At 46.3% G+C, this 15642-nt stretch overlaps 1 protein-coding gene across 1 annotated transcript in view; it reads right to left on the bottom strand.

Moving 5' to 3' along the window:
- Positions 1–15642, bottom strand: part of LOC111971395 (myomegalin) — a 119105-nt gene that overhangs the window by 16034 nt on the left and 87429 nt on the right. Inside the window, 13 exon segments of the mRNA XM_070446250.1 lie at positions 4198–4317; positions 4440–4613; positions 5080–5331; positions 6051–6074; positions 6077–6277; positions 6503–6634; positions 6758–7011; positions 12522–12576; positions 13325–13560; positions 13821–14331; positions 14526–14642; positions 14776–14965; positions 15089–15458. Of these exon segments, the coding sequence (XP_070302351.1) occupies positions 4198–4317; positions 4440–4613; positions 5080–5331; positions 6051–6074; positions 6077–6277; positions 6503–6634; positions 6758–7011; positions 12522–12576; positions 13325–13560; positions 13821–14331; positions 14526–14642; positions 14776–14965; positions 15089–15458 (2636 nt within the window).

Genomic DNA, 15642 nt, shown 5'->3' on the forward strand with positions numbered 1-15642 from the left:
TGGCAAATCTGGTGCAGTCCATGAGGAGATGCACTGCAGAACTTAATGCAGCTGGTGACTGTTACTTTTGATTTTGACCCCCCTTTGTTCAGGGACACATTATTCCATTTCTGTTAGTCACATGTCTGTGGAACCTGTTCAGTTTATGTCTCAGTTGTTGAATCTTATGTTCATACAAATATTTACGCATGTTAAATTTGCTGAAAATAAAAGCAGTTGACAGTGAGAGGATGTTTCTTTTTTTACTGATTTTTACTTATTTTTTCCCAACCTTGTCAGTCATTCTAAATACAGGTTACAGATGAYTTAAAGTTCCAATTCTTCTAACTGGCTGGATTCCAATAGGAATTACATATGTGGAAAGCCATCATAATGTGACTTGGCCAATGTGGCCTGCAAACCAGGATTTCCAGACCACACTGTGTTGGGATAAACATAGGCTGTCAAAGGCCTTATGATATATATTGGTGAAGTCTACAAGACTAAAAGTACCCTAAACAGGCAAATGTGTACCTTTTCAAAATGTACACATTTCTAATTGTACTATTTTGTACCCTAAGGTACACTCAAATCCAATCAAATTTTATTTGTCACGAGCCGTGAAATGAAACAATGCAGTTCAAGAAATAGAGTTAAGAAAACATTTACTAAATAAACTAAAGTAAACAAAATGTAAAAGTTATACAATATAATAACAAGAACGAGGCTATATACAGGTGGTACCGGTACCGAGTCAATGTGCGGGGGTACAGGTTAGTCGAGGTAATTTGTACATGTAGGTAGGGGTAAAGTGACTACGCATAGATAACAAACAGCAAGTAGCAGCAGTGTAAGAACAAAGGGGAGGGGGGTCAATGTAAATAATCCAGGTGGCCATTTGATTAATTGTTCAGCAGTCTTATGGCATGGAGATAGAAGCTGTTAATGAGCCTTTTGGACCTAGACTTGGCATTCTGGTACCACTTGCTATGTGATAGCAGAGAGAACACTCTATCACTTGGGTGACTGGAGTCTTTTTGGGCCTTCTTCTGAAGCTTTAAAAGCTTCTGATAGGCGAATTAACATCATTTGTGTATATTGGAGGTGTACCTGTGGATGTATTTCAAGGCCTACCTTCCAACTCAGTGCCTCTTTGCTTGACACTCATGGGAAAATCAAAAGAAATCAGCCAAGACCTCAGAAAATACATTTGTAGACCTCAACAAGTCTGGTTCATCCTTGGGAGCAATTTCCAAATGCCAGAAGGTACCACGTTCATCTGTACAAACAATAGTAGGCAAGTATAAACACCATGGGACCACGCAGCCGTCATACCGCTCAGGAAGGGGACGTGTTCTGTCTCCTAGAGACTAGAGATGAACGTACTTTGGTGCGAAAAGCGCAAATCAATCCCAGAACAACAGCAAAGGACCTTGTGAAGATGCTGGAGGAAACGGGTAAGCAAAAAGTATCTATATCCACAGTAAAATGAATCCTATATCGACATAACCTGAAAGGCCGCTCAGCAAGGAAAGAGCCACTGCTCCAAAACACCATAAAAAGCCAGACAATGGTTTGCAACTACACATGGGGACAAAGATCGTACTTTTTGGAGAAATGTCTCTGGTCTGATGAAACAAAAAATAGAACTGCTTGGCCATATGACCATCATTATGTTTGGAGGAAAAAGGGGGAGGCTTGCAAGCCGAAGAACAGCATCCAACCGTGAAGACGGGTGGCAGCATCATGTTGTGGGGTCGCTTTGCTGCAGGAGGGATTGGTGCACTTTAAAATAGATGCATCAGAGGTAGGGAAATATGTATATATTGAAGCAACATCTCAAGACATCAGTCAGGAAGTTAAAGCTTGGTCACAAATGGGTTCCTCAAATGACATTGACCCCAAGCATACTTCCAAAGATGTGGCAGAATGGCTTAAGGAAAACAATAAGTTCAGGTTGGCAATTACAAAGCCCTGACCTCAATCCTATAGAAATTGTGGCAGAACTGAAAAAGCGTGTGTGAGCAAGGAGGCTACAAACCTGACTCAGTTACACCAGCTCTGTCAGGAGAATGGGCCAAAATTCACCCAACTTATTGTGGGAGTCTGTGGAAGGCTACCAAACTTTGACCCAAGTTAACCAATTTAAAGGCAATGCTACAAATACTAATTGAGTGTATGTAAACTTCTGACCACTGGGAATGTGATGAAAAAATAAAAGCTGAAATAAATAATTCTCTCTACTATTATTCTGACATTTCACATTCTTAAAATAAAGTGGTGATCCTAACTGACCTAAGACATGGAATTTTTACTAGGATTAAATGTCAGGAATTGTGAAAAACTGATTTAAAATGTATTTGGCTAAGGTGTATGTAAACTTCCGTCTTCAACTGTAGGTGTTCCTTTTGTCCAGGTGGGAAAGGGCAGTGTGGAGTGCGATTGAGATTGCGTCATGCGAATTGGAGTGGGTCTAGGGTTTCCGGGATGATGGTGTTGATGTGAGCCATGAMCAGCCTTTCAAAGCACGTCATGGCTGTTGACGTCAGTGTTACTGGCCGGTAGTCATTTAGGCAGGTTACCTTCACTTTCTTGGGCACAGGGACTATGGTGGTCTGCTTGAAACATGTATTAYAGACTTGGTCAGCGAGAGGTTGAAAATGTCARTGAAGACACTTGCTAGTTGGCCCTCGMATGMTYTGAGTACATGTCCTGGTAATCCGTCTTGCCCCGCGGCCTTGTGAATGCTCACCTGTTTAAAKGTCTTCCTCACATCGGCTATGGTGAGCGTGATCACACAGTCGTCCGGAACAGCTGGTGCTCTCATGCATGCTTCAGTGTTGCTTGCCTCGAAGCGAGCATGAWAGGCATTTWGCTCATCTGGTAGGCTCRCGTCACTGGGCAGTTCGCAGCTGGGTTTCCCTTTGTAGTCCATAATGGTGTACAAGCCCTAACACAACCGACAAGCGTCAGAGCCGGTGTTGTAGGATTCAATATTAGTCCTGTATTGACGCTTTGCCTGTTTAATGGTTCGTCTGAGAGCATAGCGGGATTTCTTAAAAACTCCAGCCTTTAGCTCGGTGCGTATGTTGCCTCTAATCCATGGCTTCTGGTTGGGATATGTACGTACGGTCACTGTGGGGACGAAGTCGTCGATGCACTTGTTGATGAAGCCGGTGACTGAGATGGTATACTCCTCAATGCCATTGGATGAATCCCGGAACATATTCCATTTTGTGCTAGCAAAACAGTCCTGTAGCGTAGCATCTGCGTCATCTGACCACTTCCATATTGAGCAAGTCACTGGTATTTCCTGCTTTAGTTTTTGCATGTAAGCAGGAATCAGGAGGTTAGAATTATGGTCAGATTTGCCAAATGGAGGGCGAGGGAGAGCTTTGTATGCGTCTCTGTTTGTGGAGTAAAGGTGGTCTATTAATAGTATTATTAATAAAAAACTATTCATTAAATAGTACCCGCAAAACACAGACTGGTGTTTTGCGGGTACTATTTAATGAAGCTGCCAGTTGAGGACTTGTGATGCGTCTGTTTCTCAAACTAGATACTCTAATGTACTTGTCGTCTTGCTCAATTGTGCACCGAGGCCTCCCACTCCTCTTTCTATTCTAGTTAGAGACTGTTTGCACTGTTCGGTGAAGGGAGTAGTATACAGTGTTGGTCGAGATCTTCAGTTTCTTAGCAATTCCTCGCATGGAATAGCCTTCATTTCTCAGAACAAGAATAGACTGACGAGTTTCAGAAGAAAGTACTTTGTTTCTGGCCATTTTGAGCCTGTAATCGAACCCACAAATGCTGATGCTCCAGATAATCAACTAGTTTCTTTAATCAGAACAACAGTTTTCAGCTGTGCTAAGATATTTGCAAAAGGGTTTTCTAATGAACAATTAGCCTTTTAAAATGCTAAACTTGGATTWGCTAAAACAACATGCCATTGGAACACAGGAKTGATGGTTGCTGATAATGGGCCTCTGTAAACCTATGTAGATATTCCATTAAAAATCAGCCGTTTACAGCTGCAATAGTCGTTTACAACATTAACAATGTCGACACCGTATTTCTGATCAATTTGATGTTATTTTAATGGAYGAAAAAACGGCTTTTCTTTTAAAAACAAGGACATTTCTTTGTGACCCCAAACTTTTKTGTATTAGGAGTATATTAGGGAGTAATGAGAGTACTAGGAGCCGGGCGGTTAGTTACCTCTGCTGGCCTGTTGGAGTCGGGCCTGCAGGCTGAGGTTCTCCTCTTTCAGAGCTCTGATCTCACTGGAAAGCTGGCTGACAGAGTCCAAGCCCTGGATGTAGATGTTGKTGGGGGCACCTGAGGAGGAAGAAGAAGAGGACTGGATGAGGACAGACAGTACATTTCACTAGTGACTGCAAAGTTGGATGTCTAAAATATATGGACATGGTCTGAGTAACGGTGGGTTGGTGGTCTAGTACCTTTGTCTCTGGCTTGGTTGACCAGTCTCTCCTCCAGCTGCTGCCGGAGGCGGTCATTGGTTTGGATGGAATCCTCCAGCTGCTGTCGGAGGCGGTCATTGGTCTGGATGGAATCCTCCAGGCGTTGACGTAGACTCCTGATCTCCCTCAGCTGCTCCTTCAATAGGTCAGAACCTGCACCAAACCACACATCAAAATACTGGTTACATTTCACAACCTAAAAAATGTGTATAGAATATATAACACAATTATTTATTTAATAAGAGGGCATCCAAAAAACATATACATGAACACACACACACAACTTTGTTTTTGTGAAATTTCAGGACTTTATGGAGTGTAGAAAATTTGACCATTAAAAATCCTATTTTCCTTAACCCTTTAACCTAACCCCAGCCTTAACCCCAAAAACCCTAAACCTAACCCTAACCTTAAYCCCAATATCCTAAACCTTAAGCTTAAAATAGCATTTGAACTAATTCAGGACCCGAAACACATCCTGACTTTTCAAAAAAGGTATTGTTTTCCGACTCTTTCAGGACATTCTAGTGAATTGTCTGACCATTGGGGTCCTGAGAATGTAGGAAAACAAGCAAACACACACACACACGTTTACGTTAAAACTCAGATAAACACACACCTGTATGGCTGGTGCCAGACTGGTATCCTGACGACCCTGATGACAAATCAGCAGCGCCAATTCTAATTGGCTGAGCGCCGTAAGCCATGTCCCACATTGCACTGCTCTCCAGGAGGCTGGTGCCTGCCTTCATGGGGCCACTGTGAGGAGACGGGTGGAAGGTATGGTAGGACAGAGGCTGGGGCAGGTAACTGGAGGGATGTGCCGACATCTGGAAGCCAACAAACGGCTTGGCTGAAGGAACTGAAAAACCTGCAGTAAGAAAGAGAGAAAATCCCAAGCATGAATAAACAGGTTGGCCAGGCAGCTTGTTGTGAGATAGATAACTCAGAGAGAGTYCAAACACTATCAGAACCTCCAGGGTTGGGATGTTAGCATGGTGGAGAGTGACGTTGTAGGGGTGGGGTTAGGCGGGTATGAATTAGCTCAAAGCCATACAGCACATCAATACAGCACATCAACTTGCTCAATTACACTTGGCCTGGAGAGACCAATGTCACATGTCCTACSCCATTCAGAGGAAAAGCCTAATAGGTGGTGGGTTAGCACGCACAATTCATCTTGCTAGTCTGGAATCTCAACAGGACAATACACCTGCAGTCCTGTCTGACATTACTACCATGAGGGATAGTTCAGAGCTTTGAATGTGAAACTCACTTACTGTACTTCAAGTTTATCAGTTATACTAATACTACTATCCCCATGCCAAATTACACTATAACTGTAATACAAAACTTAAAAAGTACATTTTAAAGATGATGGCTTAACAGCATGACAAATGTAGCCACTCCATCCTACACACACACATACATAGGCACACACATACACAGGCACACACACATACACAGGCACACACACACACACACACACACACACACACACAACACACACACACACACACACACACACAACACACACACACACACACACACACACACACAACACAAACAAGGTGCAAGCAGAGTGACCACGCTCAGTATCTCCCAGCTGTCTTGTAACATCTGCAGCTCCCGGCGAACTCTGCAGGGAGAGCCCACGGGCCCGCTGCCATGGTAATGGGGTCGCAAGGTGCCCGTGTAGGGGTCAAAGGGCAGAGGGGCTCTCTGAGAGGAGAGGTCTGGGTGGTAGAGAGGCTGGGGTTGGGGGTGGGGCTGGGGAGAGGTGGGGAGGGAACGGGACACTGGCCCACTGTAGAGGCCTGGAGGTACGGAGGAGAAATACAGGTGAAAATAGAGATGAAGAGACGACAGGGATACAGAAAGATGGGTGGGACCGGGAGAGGTATGAGGAATGAGGGAAGAAAACACTTCACAATGTCTGGACATGATAAAGTACAGCATGTGGATACAATGACAATGATCACAATGTGTTGAATAATGCAGTCACGTCCACTCCTCCTCTCTCTCCCTGTCTGTCTGCCTACCTGTCTGTGTCTGTGTGTCCCCTGACGGCTGCCTGCTGAGACAGCTGATGGAGGACTGGTGTCCGTGGGATGAAGTGTTGGACGGAGGGGTGGAGGGGTGGCGTGACATGGGTACACTGCTACAGTGAGAATCTGAGAGATGATGAATGAAAAGAAGACCGTTCAGTTGTGCACTACTGGGCATGCATTCGAAATATGGATGGGCAGTCATTTGTGTGTCYGTGTGCGTGTGTGTGTCTCTATTGTTTACTGTACCTGTACTAGCTCTAGGGGAGGCGCGTCTGTCCTCCTGGCCATACTCGCTGGCTGCGTCTACGTCCGAGCACAGCTCCAGCYCCTCATTGGTGGAGCCCTGATCATCAGACACAAATGAGATGCGGTCTGATTGGTCGGTGGTGTCGGAGAGGGCAYGGCTACTGCAGGGTGTGTCAGAACGAGGCTGGCGCTGGTTGAGTTTGCCTTGGAGAGACTCAATGACCTTATCCTTCTGTTGGAGTTCCTTACTCAGCCTGTAAACACACACACAAACATACAGGGATACACTCAGTGATCTTGTCCTTGCCCACATATGGCCATACATCTGCTCTCTAGTGACAGAGGGACAATCAAAGCATGATTAAGCCATTCGCTGTTCTGTCCTGGCCTAGTCACCCGACTGTCCWCGCCGTACAGGCAAAGAAAGATGCTTGATGATCCTACCCTTCCTGAAGCTGAATCTTCTTGCTGCCCACAGAGAGACACACAGGGATCAACAGGGACACAGGCACAGAGGTGACCAATGACCAGGCTGATACAGACAGACTGGCGCATCAGCTCACTGAAGGTCTTATTTCTTTCATTTTGATTTCGCCTTCATTTAACCGGATAAGTCAGTTGAGAACCAATTCTCATTTGCAATAACGACCTGGCCAAGAGGCACAACATTGCAACAGTGAACAGGACAAAACAAAAGAACACAAAATAAATCAAATATGAATTAAAAGGTACAAATTCATAAAATATTGAAAAATTAGAAATATTCACAGTCGGATAAAAAAAGGAAGACACACATGCACGCATGCAAACACACAGGCTGTTCCCGCTCAGCAGAATTAATTAATTGATAGCCGCATCCTGATTGCAGGGTGACGGTCACCTCATCTCACCAATCTAAACCAGTGCCAGGCTGATCCCTCTACACACACACACACACACACATATGCACACGCACACGTACACACACAGTGGACTTGTGTATCCGTTTGCAGTCCAGCACTGGCTTCTCATCTGAAGGACTTACTGTATAGTACACAGTTAACGATCACTATCACTCTCACGTTACTACAACAATGAATGTAAGATTCTTACTTCTCCAGCTGCCTGTGCAGGGCCCTTCTCTCTCTTTCAGTGTGTTTTCTGTACAGGGCCAGTTCTCTCTCCTGGGCCCGGCTCTCCCACAGAGAGAMGGARAACAGAGAGTSTCTGTACAGAGGGCTGCTCTTAGACAGCATGGCCTTCCAGAGTGGAGCCATGGGCTCGGGCCCCCTGCTCACCTGGCCAGCCTGCCCCACCAAAGGCCCTCCTCCCTGGGCCAGAGAGCCGCTATCCTGGCCTCTCTGCTCCTCCTCCTCCTGCTCCTCCTCCTCCAAACCAGCGAGACAGTCGTTATCCTCGTCGCCGGGGCAACGCCTCTCAGCTGGGTCCCCACGGTAAACRAGGAGTGCTCATTAGCTTACTGCCAAGGACGTGATCCCCGGAGTGTTAGTTAAGTTAGAAAAAGGGGAACGGGCCAGAGGAAGGGATGGAGACAGGGATAGAGGGATGACTGGTCGTAAGCAATCAGGTGAAAAGCAGAGTAAATCCTCAGATTAGGCCTGGTGACAGAGACGTCCAGGGGAGTAGGCCGATCTGCTGGCTGTCYCCACCGCCGCCACACATCACACACACAGAATGAGGATACGGATGCGCAAATGTGTGTGTGGGCTGTGACTATGACTAGTGCAGTCTCGTAAGCAGCACCTTACCCAGGCCGGTACAGTACAGATAAGCCCAACAATGTCCCCCAAATCCCAAATCTGCTGTGCAGTAACTTAGATCAGGTTACGTTTCCCCCTCTTTAACAAGAGGTCTTTCAAATATAGTTTCCTCTGTTTTTGTGATAAGAACTAGCTTGAAATTTTGCCAATGGTTCTATTGAATTGGATCCTGTTGGTGAGGTAGAGCGATTTATGCTAAGCGAGCAAAATGATGCCAGTTATATTTGCTTTAAAGAAGCACTGGTGTTTTGGTACAGCATGGAGGACAGGTATTCACATTAAGGAGAGCAGTGGCTCTGTCTCTGTAGCTCTGTCTCCCTCTTTCTCTCTGTGTCCCTCGGGGATGAAGAGAGAGCATCCGATCCTGCATTCAAGGAAACCGCTGTCTCTTCCCTCTTTTCCCACCAGCAGCCAAACACAAAACAGAGCGACCGGAGAGAGTGGTGTTTTTCCAGAGACGGAGAGGGCAGAGCGGGATACTAGGCCGGTGTATCCGGGGCTGAATGGTCAAACACAAAGAGTCAGATAACCCCAGTCAGCCTTCAGTGTGTTTTACAACCCACACTGCAGCGCTGGCCCAAAGAACCTGCACCCATCCGGCCCTTTGTCAAATGTTGTTCTTCTAAGCCCCTCTGTCTGCAGGTTCTGCAGTGTGAGGGGAACATCTGTTCCTCACCCCAACATTGTTTTGTTTATTACATTTGACCTCAAACTGGATTTTTGAAGAGGTTGTATACTTCAAAAAAGGAACAAAACATTTGTCTCAAATCCACTAAAAGCACGAGATTAAGGYCCAAAATAGAAGTCCAGGTACTGTAGTCAATGCATTCCCTTTTTAAAAAGTCCCAGGGCTTAGTATGAGTCAAATGCAGTATTCAGAGAATCCACCATTGCACAAGTAATAGAGCCCTGATTCTCCGTAGTCCTCCTGTAGTTTTAGAAATGGACAAGCTGAGCCTGTGCTGGAACATGCTCTACACCAGGCTTTGCWCTTCTCTTGCTATTTGTGGGGCAAAGTGACGCTCTCGCCCGYTCCCTCTCTCTGTTTCACTCTGCGTCTCTCTCTCTCCGTCTCTCTGTAGATTTAGATGCTCCTGACCTATTTCAGTTCACTCTCGCGAGAAGGCACATGCGAGGGAATCAAATCAATACAAATCCCCTCTTCATACTCGCTCAATTAAGGGCTTGTCCTAAATGAGTCAAATGGCAATAAAACACATTTAAGTCCTCTGCATCTGGTTGACCATCTGTGTGGCAGTATGGCAGGGATATATCCCCTGGCTCTGCTTAACTTTCTCTCCATCCTACTCTCTCTCCATCCTCTCTCTTTTATAAGACAGCGAGAGGGAGAGGCACCTCTAATTGACCAAAATGCAACAGCTGACCCTGCTCTCAACCCTGTAAGGACACATGAACTCTGGGGGAAAGTAGTCCTCCAAAATCAGAATCTCCCCATTGATGCTTTAAATGAGAGAAGAACTCAGAGGAGAAACAGGGGAAACAGAGGAGAGCTGGGACACAGTTACTGCTACTCTGTGTTTATTGTATACTCCCCCAACACCGTTGCAAGGCACAGAGGTGAGTTTCTCTGCTGACTCTGAAGCTGTGGTCTGGGCCTGGGAGCTATTCAGACATGGCTGCATCTGACATGAAATCTGCATGTACTTTGTGCATGACATAAGTCATTTTTCCAACAATTGTTTACAGACAGATTATTTCACTTATAAATCACTGTATCACAATTCCAGTGGGTCAGAAGTTTACATACACTAAGTTGACTGTGCCTTCAAACAGCTTGGAAAATTCCAGAAAATGATGTCTTGGCTTTAGAAGCTTCTGATAGGCTAATTGACATCATTTGAGTCAATTGGATATGTACCTGTGGATATATTTCAAGGCCTGCCTTCAAACTCAGTGCGTCTTTGCTTGACAACATGGGAAAATCAAAAAGAAATCAGCCAAGAACTTCAAAGTTTTTTTTTTTAGACCTCCACAAGTCTGGTTCATCCTTGGGAGCAATTTCCAAACGCCTGAAGGTACCATATGTTCATCTGTACAAACAATAGCACGCAAGTATAAACACTATGGGACCACGCAGCCGTCATACCGCTCGGGAAGGAGACGCGTTCTGTCTCCTAGAGATGAGCGTACTTTGGTGTGAAAAGTGAAAATCAATCCCTTAACAACAGCAAAGCACCTGTCTCTTATACACATCTAGATGTGTATAAGAGACAGTCCAAGTGGACAATGACCCCAAGCATACTTCCAAAGTTGTTGCAAAATGACTTAAGGACAACAAAGTCAAGGTATTGGAGTGGCCATCACAAAGCCCTGACCTCAATCCTATAGAAAATTTGTGGGCAGAACTGAAAAARCTTGTTCTAACAAGTAGGCCTACAAACCTGACTCAGTTACACCAGCTCTGTCAGGAGGAATGGGCAAAAATTCACCCAACTTATTGTGGGAAGCCAAGTTAAACAATTTACCCAAGTTAAACAATTTAAAGGCAATCCTACCAAATACTAATTGAGTAGTGTATGTAGTGCGTGTGAGTCAAAAGTAGTGCAGTATAGGGAATAGGACATAGTGTCATCTCAGATGCAGCCTGTGCCACTACTTCAGAAGAGGGAAACAGAGACTGTTCTTTCAGCATTAGCCTGGACCAGAGATAGTTGCTGTGCTCTAATGTTCTGCTCTGGTCCGTAAGTCTCTGTCCGCCTGCTCCTGTCTGTAACTGCCTGCACCTCTAACTGGCTGGGACACTCTGTAATCAGATGCACCCAGATACCAGGGCCATCCAGCAGACAGGCTGACCCGACCTGGCTGCACAGTATGACCCCACAAACCAGGACAGTCGTTGTAGTTATTCAGAGGTTATTCAGCACCAGTCGACTCTACGAGGGCCACGTCACGCGATGAGCACAGCTCAGGGATGAAGAGATATAAAAAGATACAGTACCGTACAAGCTGACACAGGAATACAATGTTTGTCAGGTTCTGTTCATTGTGTTTTTGTCTCCCTCTCTCATACTCACACACTCCTCCGTCTCCGAGTCTGAACCCAAACACAAGACAGCGTGAGTCTTGTCCGCATGCCCACAACACTGTAGCCTGGGTTGACGGGCTGATACTCACTCTCTCTCTCAAACAACACACACACACACACACACACACACACACACACACACACACACACACACACACACACACACAACACACACACACACACACACGATGGAAAGAAAAAAGGATGCCTTCTCAGCAACCAAATCCCCCCGTGGCGGTCTGAGGCTGCTGCCACAACGATCAGAGGGAGGCGGAGGGAGGGCAGTGGGTTCATCCAATCACAACGCTCCTCTCCAATGACTGTCACCATGGGGCTGGTTAGCAGTGGGGACATCACATGGCCCTGACTAAACATGTTTGCTTTAACGCTAATGTTGCTAACGCTATAAAACCAGCCACCCTACCAGCATGAGGGCGACTAGAGAGACTGAGAAAGAGAGAGGGCAAAGATGATTGAGTGAAAAAAGTCAGGCAGAGAAATATAGTGGATAGACTTAGGAAAGGAAAAGAGGGAAATGGAGAGATCTGTCTCTCGGTAGTTTTCAAAGAGATTACACCCCAACAATAACAGTCACAGTGGCGTATCGGATTGAGATCCGATGTCGCCAGCGACATGAGCAACTGATTGATCTCAATCTCTGATGATCGTCACAGACAACTGTCCAGTCTGCTGGTCTACCAGTGAGTTAATCAGACTAATGGATTTTCTGTGTGGATCACTGATCAAGTGACAAACCCGAGAGCGAGAACCCCAGTGGAGGACACACATGCCCCCAACAATCAATGTTTTCCAACTGCCAAAATCTACTGCTGTACAGAAGAGTTACCAACAATACAGTAGAGATGACACTGATACTGATTGAAATACTGTTGCATTCTTGTCACACTGTTGCAAACACACACATACGCACGCAGAAAGCAAATTGGCAGACGCATACCGTATGGCGAGCAGCTCTGTGCCAGTCTTGTCATCATGAATCTCTGGATGATCCCCTGAAGAGAGACATTAGCACTTTATATAAGGATAATACACATACAAGATCACACACACTCATGCTATGTCTTGTTGGGCATGACTGGACATGACTGAGAACTTGTGTTTGCAAATGTCTGTTGTAAAGTTAAAAGATGTTGACGATTGAGTATGTTAGCTACCCGTTATCTCATGAGTATCGTGTAATTAGGGCTGTAACGATTATGTCATTTTGGGTAAGGATTAAATGTCACGCAAATGGCCACGTTTATTGATATAATTGTCATTTTTGSCGAAAAATGTTTTGAGCTTGTAATGCATCTTTGAAAATTAAATACAACATACCTAATGAATAAAATATAGCTTTAGTGACACCCCTGTCTCAAAAACAAATGGATTTGACCACGTGCAACTTTTGGAAATCAAGTTCCTCATTCCGACCGTGCCGTTCTGCTCATAAAATGATTACAAACTTTACCCACTTCATCTAAAAATGTCAAACTGCTATTAGGAAAACTACATCGACTTGCAGATGAAGTTAAAACCCCCCCTTCTCCTAAAATAAATGCATCAAGACAATTTTGACGCAACACATTTATTTTTCATGGTCAAATCAAATCAAGGTTATTGTCCATAATTATAGGGTACGATCATTTTTCCAGCGCTGTATGTAAATTGTGAAAGATTTCTGTGTTTTTGTGTCCAGTAAGTGCTATTTGTGTGCAACATATCTTATGTGTCTACATGTGTGTTCACCTCTCCACTCACGTCCGCTGATCTTGGTGCTGACTCTCTGTGCCAGGGCGCTGCTCTGCGCCAGCTGCTCTCTGAAGCTCTGGCCCATGTAGTAGTCAACGTCATTGGCACGCAGCAGCTCCTCAAAGGCCTTGGTGGTGTCGCCCAGCTGCTGGGTCAGGATGTGGCACACGCCACGCCCCTCTCGCATCCTCTGGCGCAGGTGCGACAGCTCACGGGCCTGCGCCTGTATTAGGGTATCAAACTTCCTGCAGGGAGACAGAGGTGGAAGGAAGAGTCATTATGAGACAGACACAGGGAGAAAGAAGAGTCAACATGAGACGGATGAAGAAGGAAGCGTCAATATGAAACAAACTGGTTCCCACGGGTCAGTGGATTTTCTAGCAACAAGAGGATTGTGGATTCCATTCCAACGTGGGTCACATATACTGTGTTTACTGTAAATGAATCTGCTGTATACGGCATGCGTTCTAACATGTGGACCAGGGTTAGTGGTGGTGCTACCTACCCRGGCCCAGGCCAGATGGAAGCCTTTCCCTCTGCAGGGAGCCCTGGAGTCCCTGCTTGGGTCCCTTTGCCCTTCCTCAGCTGGTCCTCCAGGGCTCCCACGCGAAACACCAGCTCCTGGAGATCCTTGTCGGGTTTGGGGTGATGTGAGGAGGGCCCTAGACCCCCACCAGACGACTCCCAGCCCTCGTCCTCATCCAGGCCGCTCTGGGAAGGCGAGGACTGGAACTGGATGGCCCAATTGACCTTGCGGGGGGTGGAGGGACTGTTGGAGGGGCCGAAGGGGTCACCGGAGGTGGAGAGGGAGCGCAGGCGGCCCTGGAGGCTCCGGATCACCATCTGGGAGCGGGAGAGTTGCGAGCGCAGGTCCTCCACCAATCGCTGGAGAGATGTCAAGTCATCAGCCTCGGAGGTTGATGTTGGAGGACTGGCCTTCCCAGGATGCACAACGCCTGACCACCACTGGGAGCCGCCGCATTCCAGAGACGTGCACATCTCCAGATCGTCAAACTCTGCGGAGAACAGAAAGGGAGGGGATGTGGGTTGGACAACTGAAGTACAGTACTGCCCTCTTGTGGCTCTACTAAACCATAGTAGATTGTTTAAATCTCCCAATAACACTCAAGTATTGCAGAGTACAGCAATACTTCAGTGTAAAAAAAAAAGACCTGCTGGTATTTGTAGCGTCAATAGTAATAGTAAGTACCTGGGCTGCTGGTCTCTTCCCTCTCAGCCTCGTTCTCACTGCGACCACACGTCTCATAGCCCATGTCCTGTAGATCCACCTGGACCTGCTTACTGTCCTGCTGCACAGACGTCTCCACTAGAGAGAGAGAGAGAGAATGATACATTAGAATAATTAACGCATGTGGCATATTACCGTATGTGTGATCGACAAACAGCACGTGTGCATATGTGCATGTGTGCATGTGTGTGGTGAGGGTGTATTGACTCACTCAGGAGATCTCTGTAGTCTTTGAGCTGTTCAGCCTGAGCCTCCACAGTGGCCTCAGAAACCATGAGTCTCTCCTGCAGCTCCTTGCTCTCCAGCCGGAGCCGCACCGCATTCTCAACCATCACTGTTTCTGTGGGGCTCTGCTTCCGGTCTCCAGCTTCTCCTCCTCCTGCCTCCTCCTCGTCATCACCCTGCAACACAGGACCAGAGTGACGTCAGTGTTGTGTCCATATAGATTCAGGCTTGTTTAAATATTTTGAATGATATTCCTTTCTTGAGGTAACCAGTCGATGGGCCTCTCACAGTTGACCTACCATACATACAGTAGCACGCGTTATTAGAGTATAATTTGGTGTGATGCCTTCCCCTTCCTGTGTGGGGTGGGACAGCAGGGCTCCCGGGTCCAGAGAGACAGGCCTAGTGCAGTGTCTCTTCCCCAGGCCAGGGTCTCTCAAGGTGGGCCTGGGGGCACAGTGCTTCCCCTGGGACAGACGCTCATCCTCCCAGCCATCAGATCGATCAACCCCACACAGTTGCTCTTCCTCCTCCTCCACATCCAGCTTTTCTTTATCCCTCCCTTCTTCCAGGAATATCTGTTCATCCCTGGGGTCTGTCTCTGACTGTCTCTCTGTCTGGTGAGACCTCAACTCCGTGTTCTCCATGCGTAGGCTGAAGAGGGCTTTCCTGTGTGAGAGAGAACACAGACACATCTCAACTAGCACCTYTCATATCCACTGCTCGAACCAGGGTGAAAACCAAAGGCGTTTGTGAATCTATAAGCTGGACCTCCGTATGTACACCACTGTAATTGTCAAAAAATACAAAAAAAGTTGTATGAACAAGGATATATTTTCATTATTTTCATCTT

The sequence above is a fragment of the Salvelinus sp. IW2-2015 genome, linkage group LG13 (genome assembly GCF_002910315.2).
Source record: "Salvelinus sp. IW2-2015 linkage group LG13, ASM291031v2, whole genome shotgun sequence".
Taxonomy (NCBI): Eukaryota; Metazoa; Chordata; class Actinopteri; order Salmoniformes; family Salmonidae; genus Salvelinus; species Salvelinus sp. IW2-2015.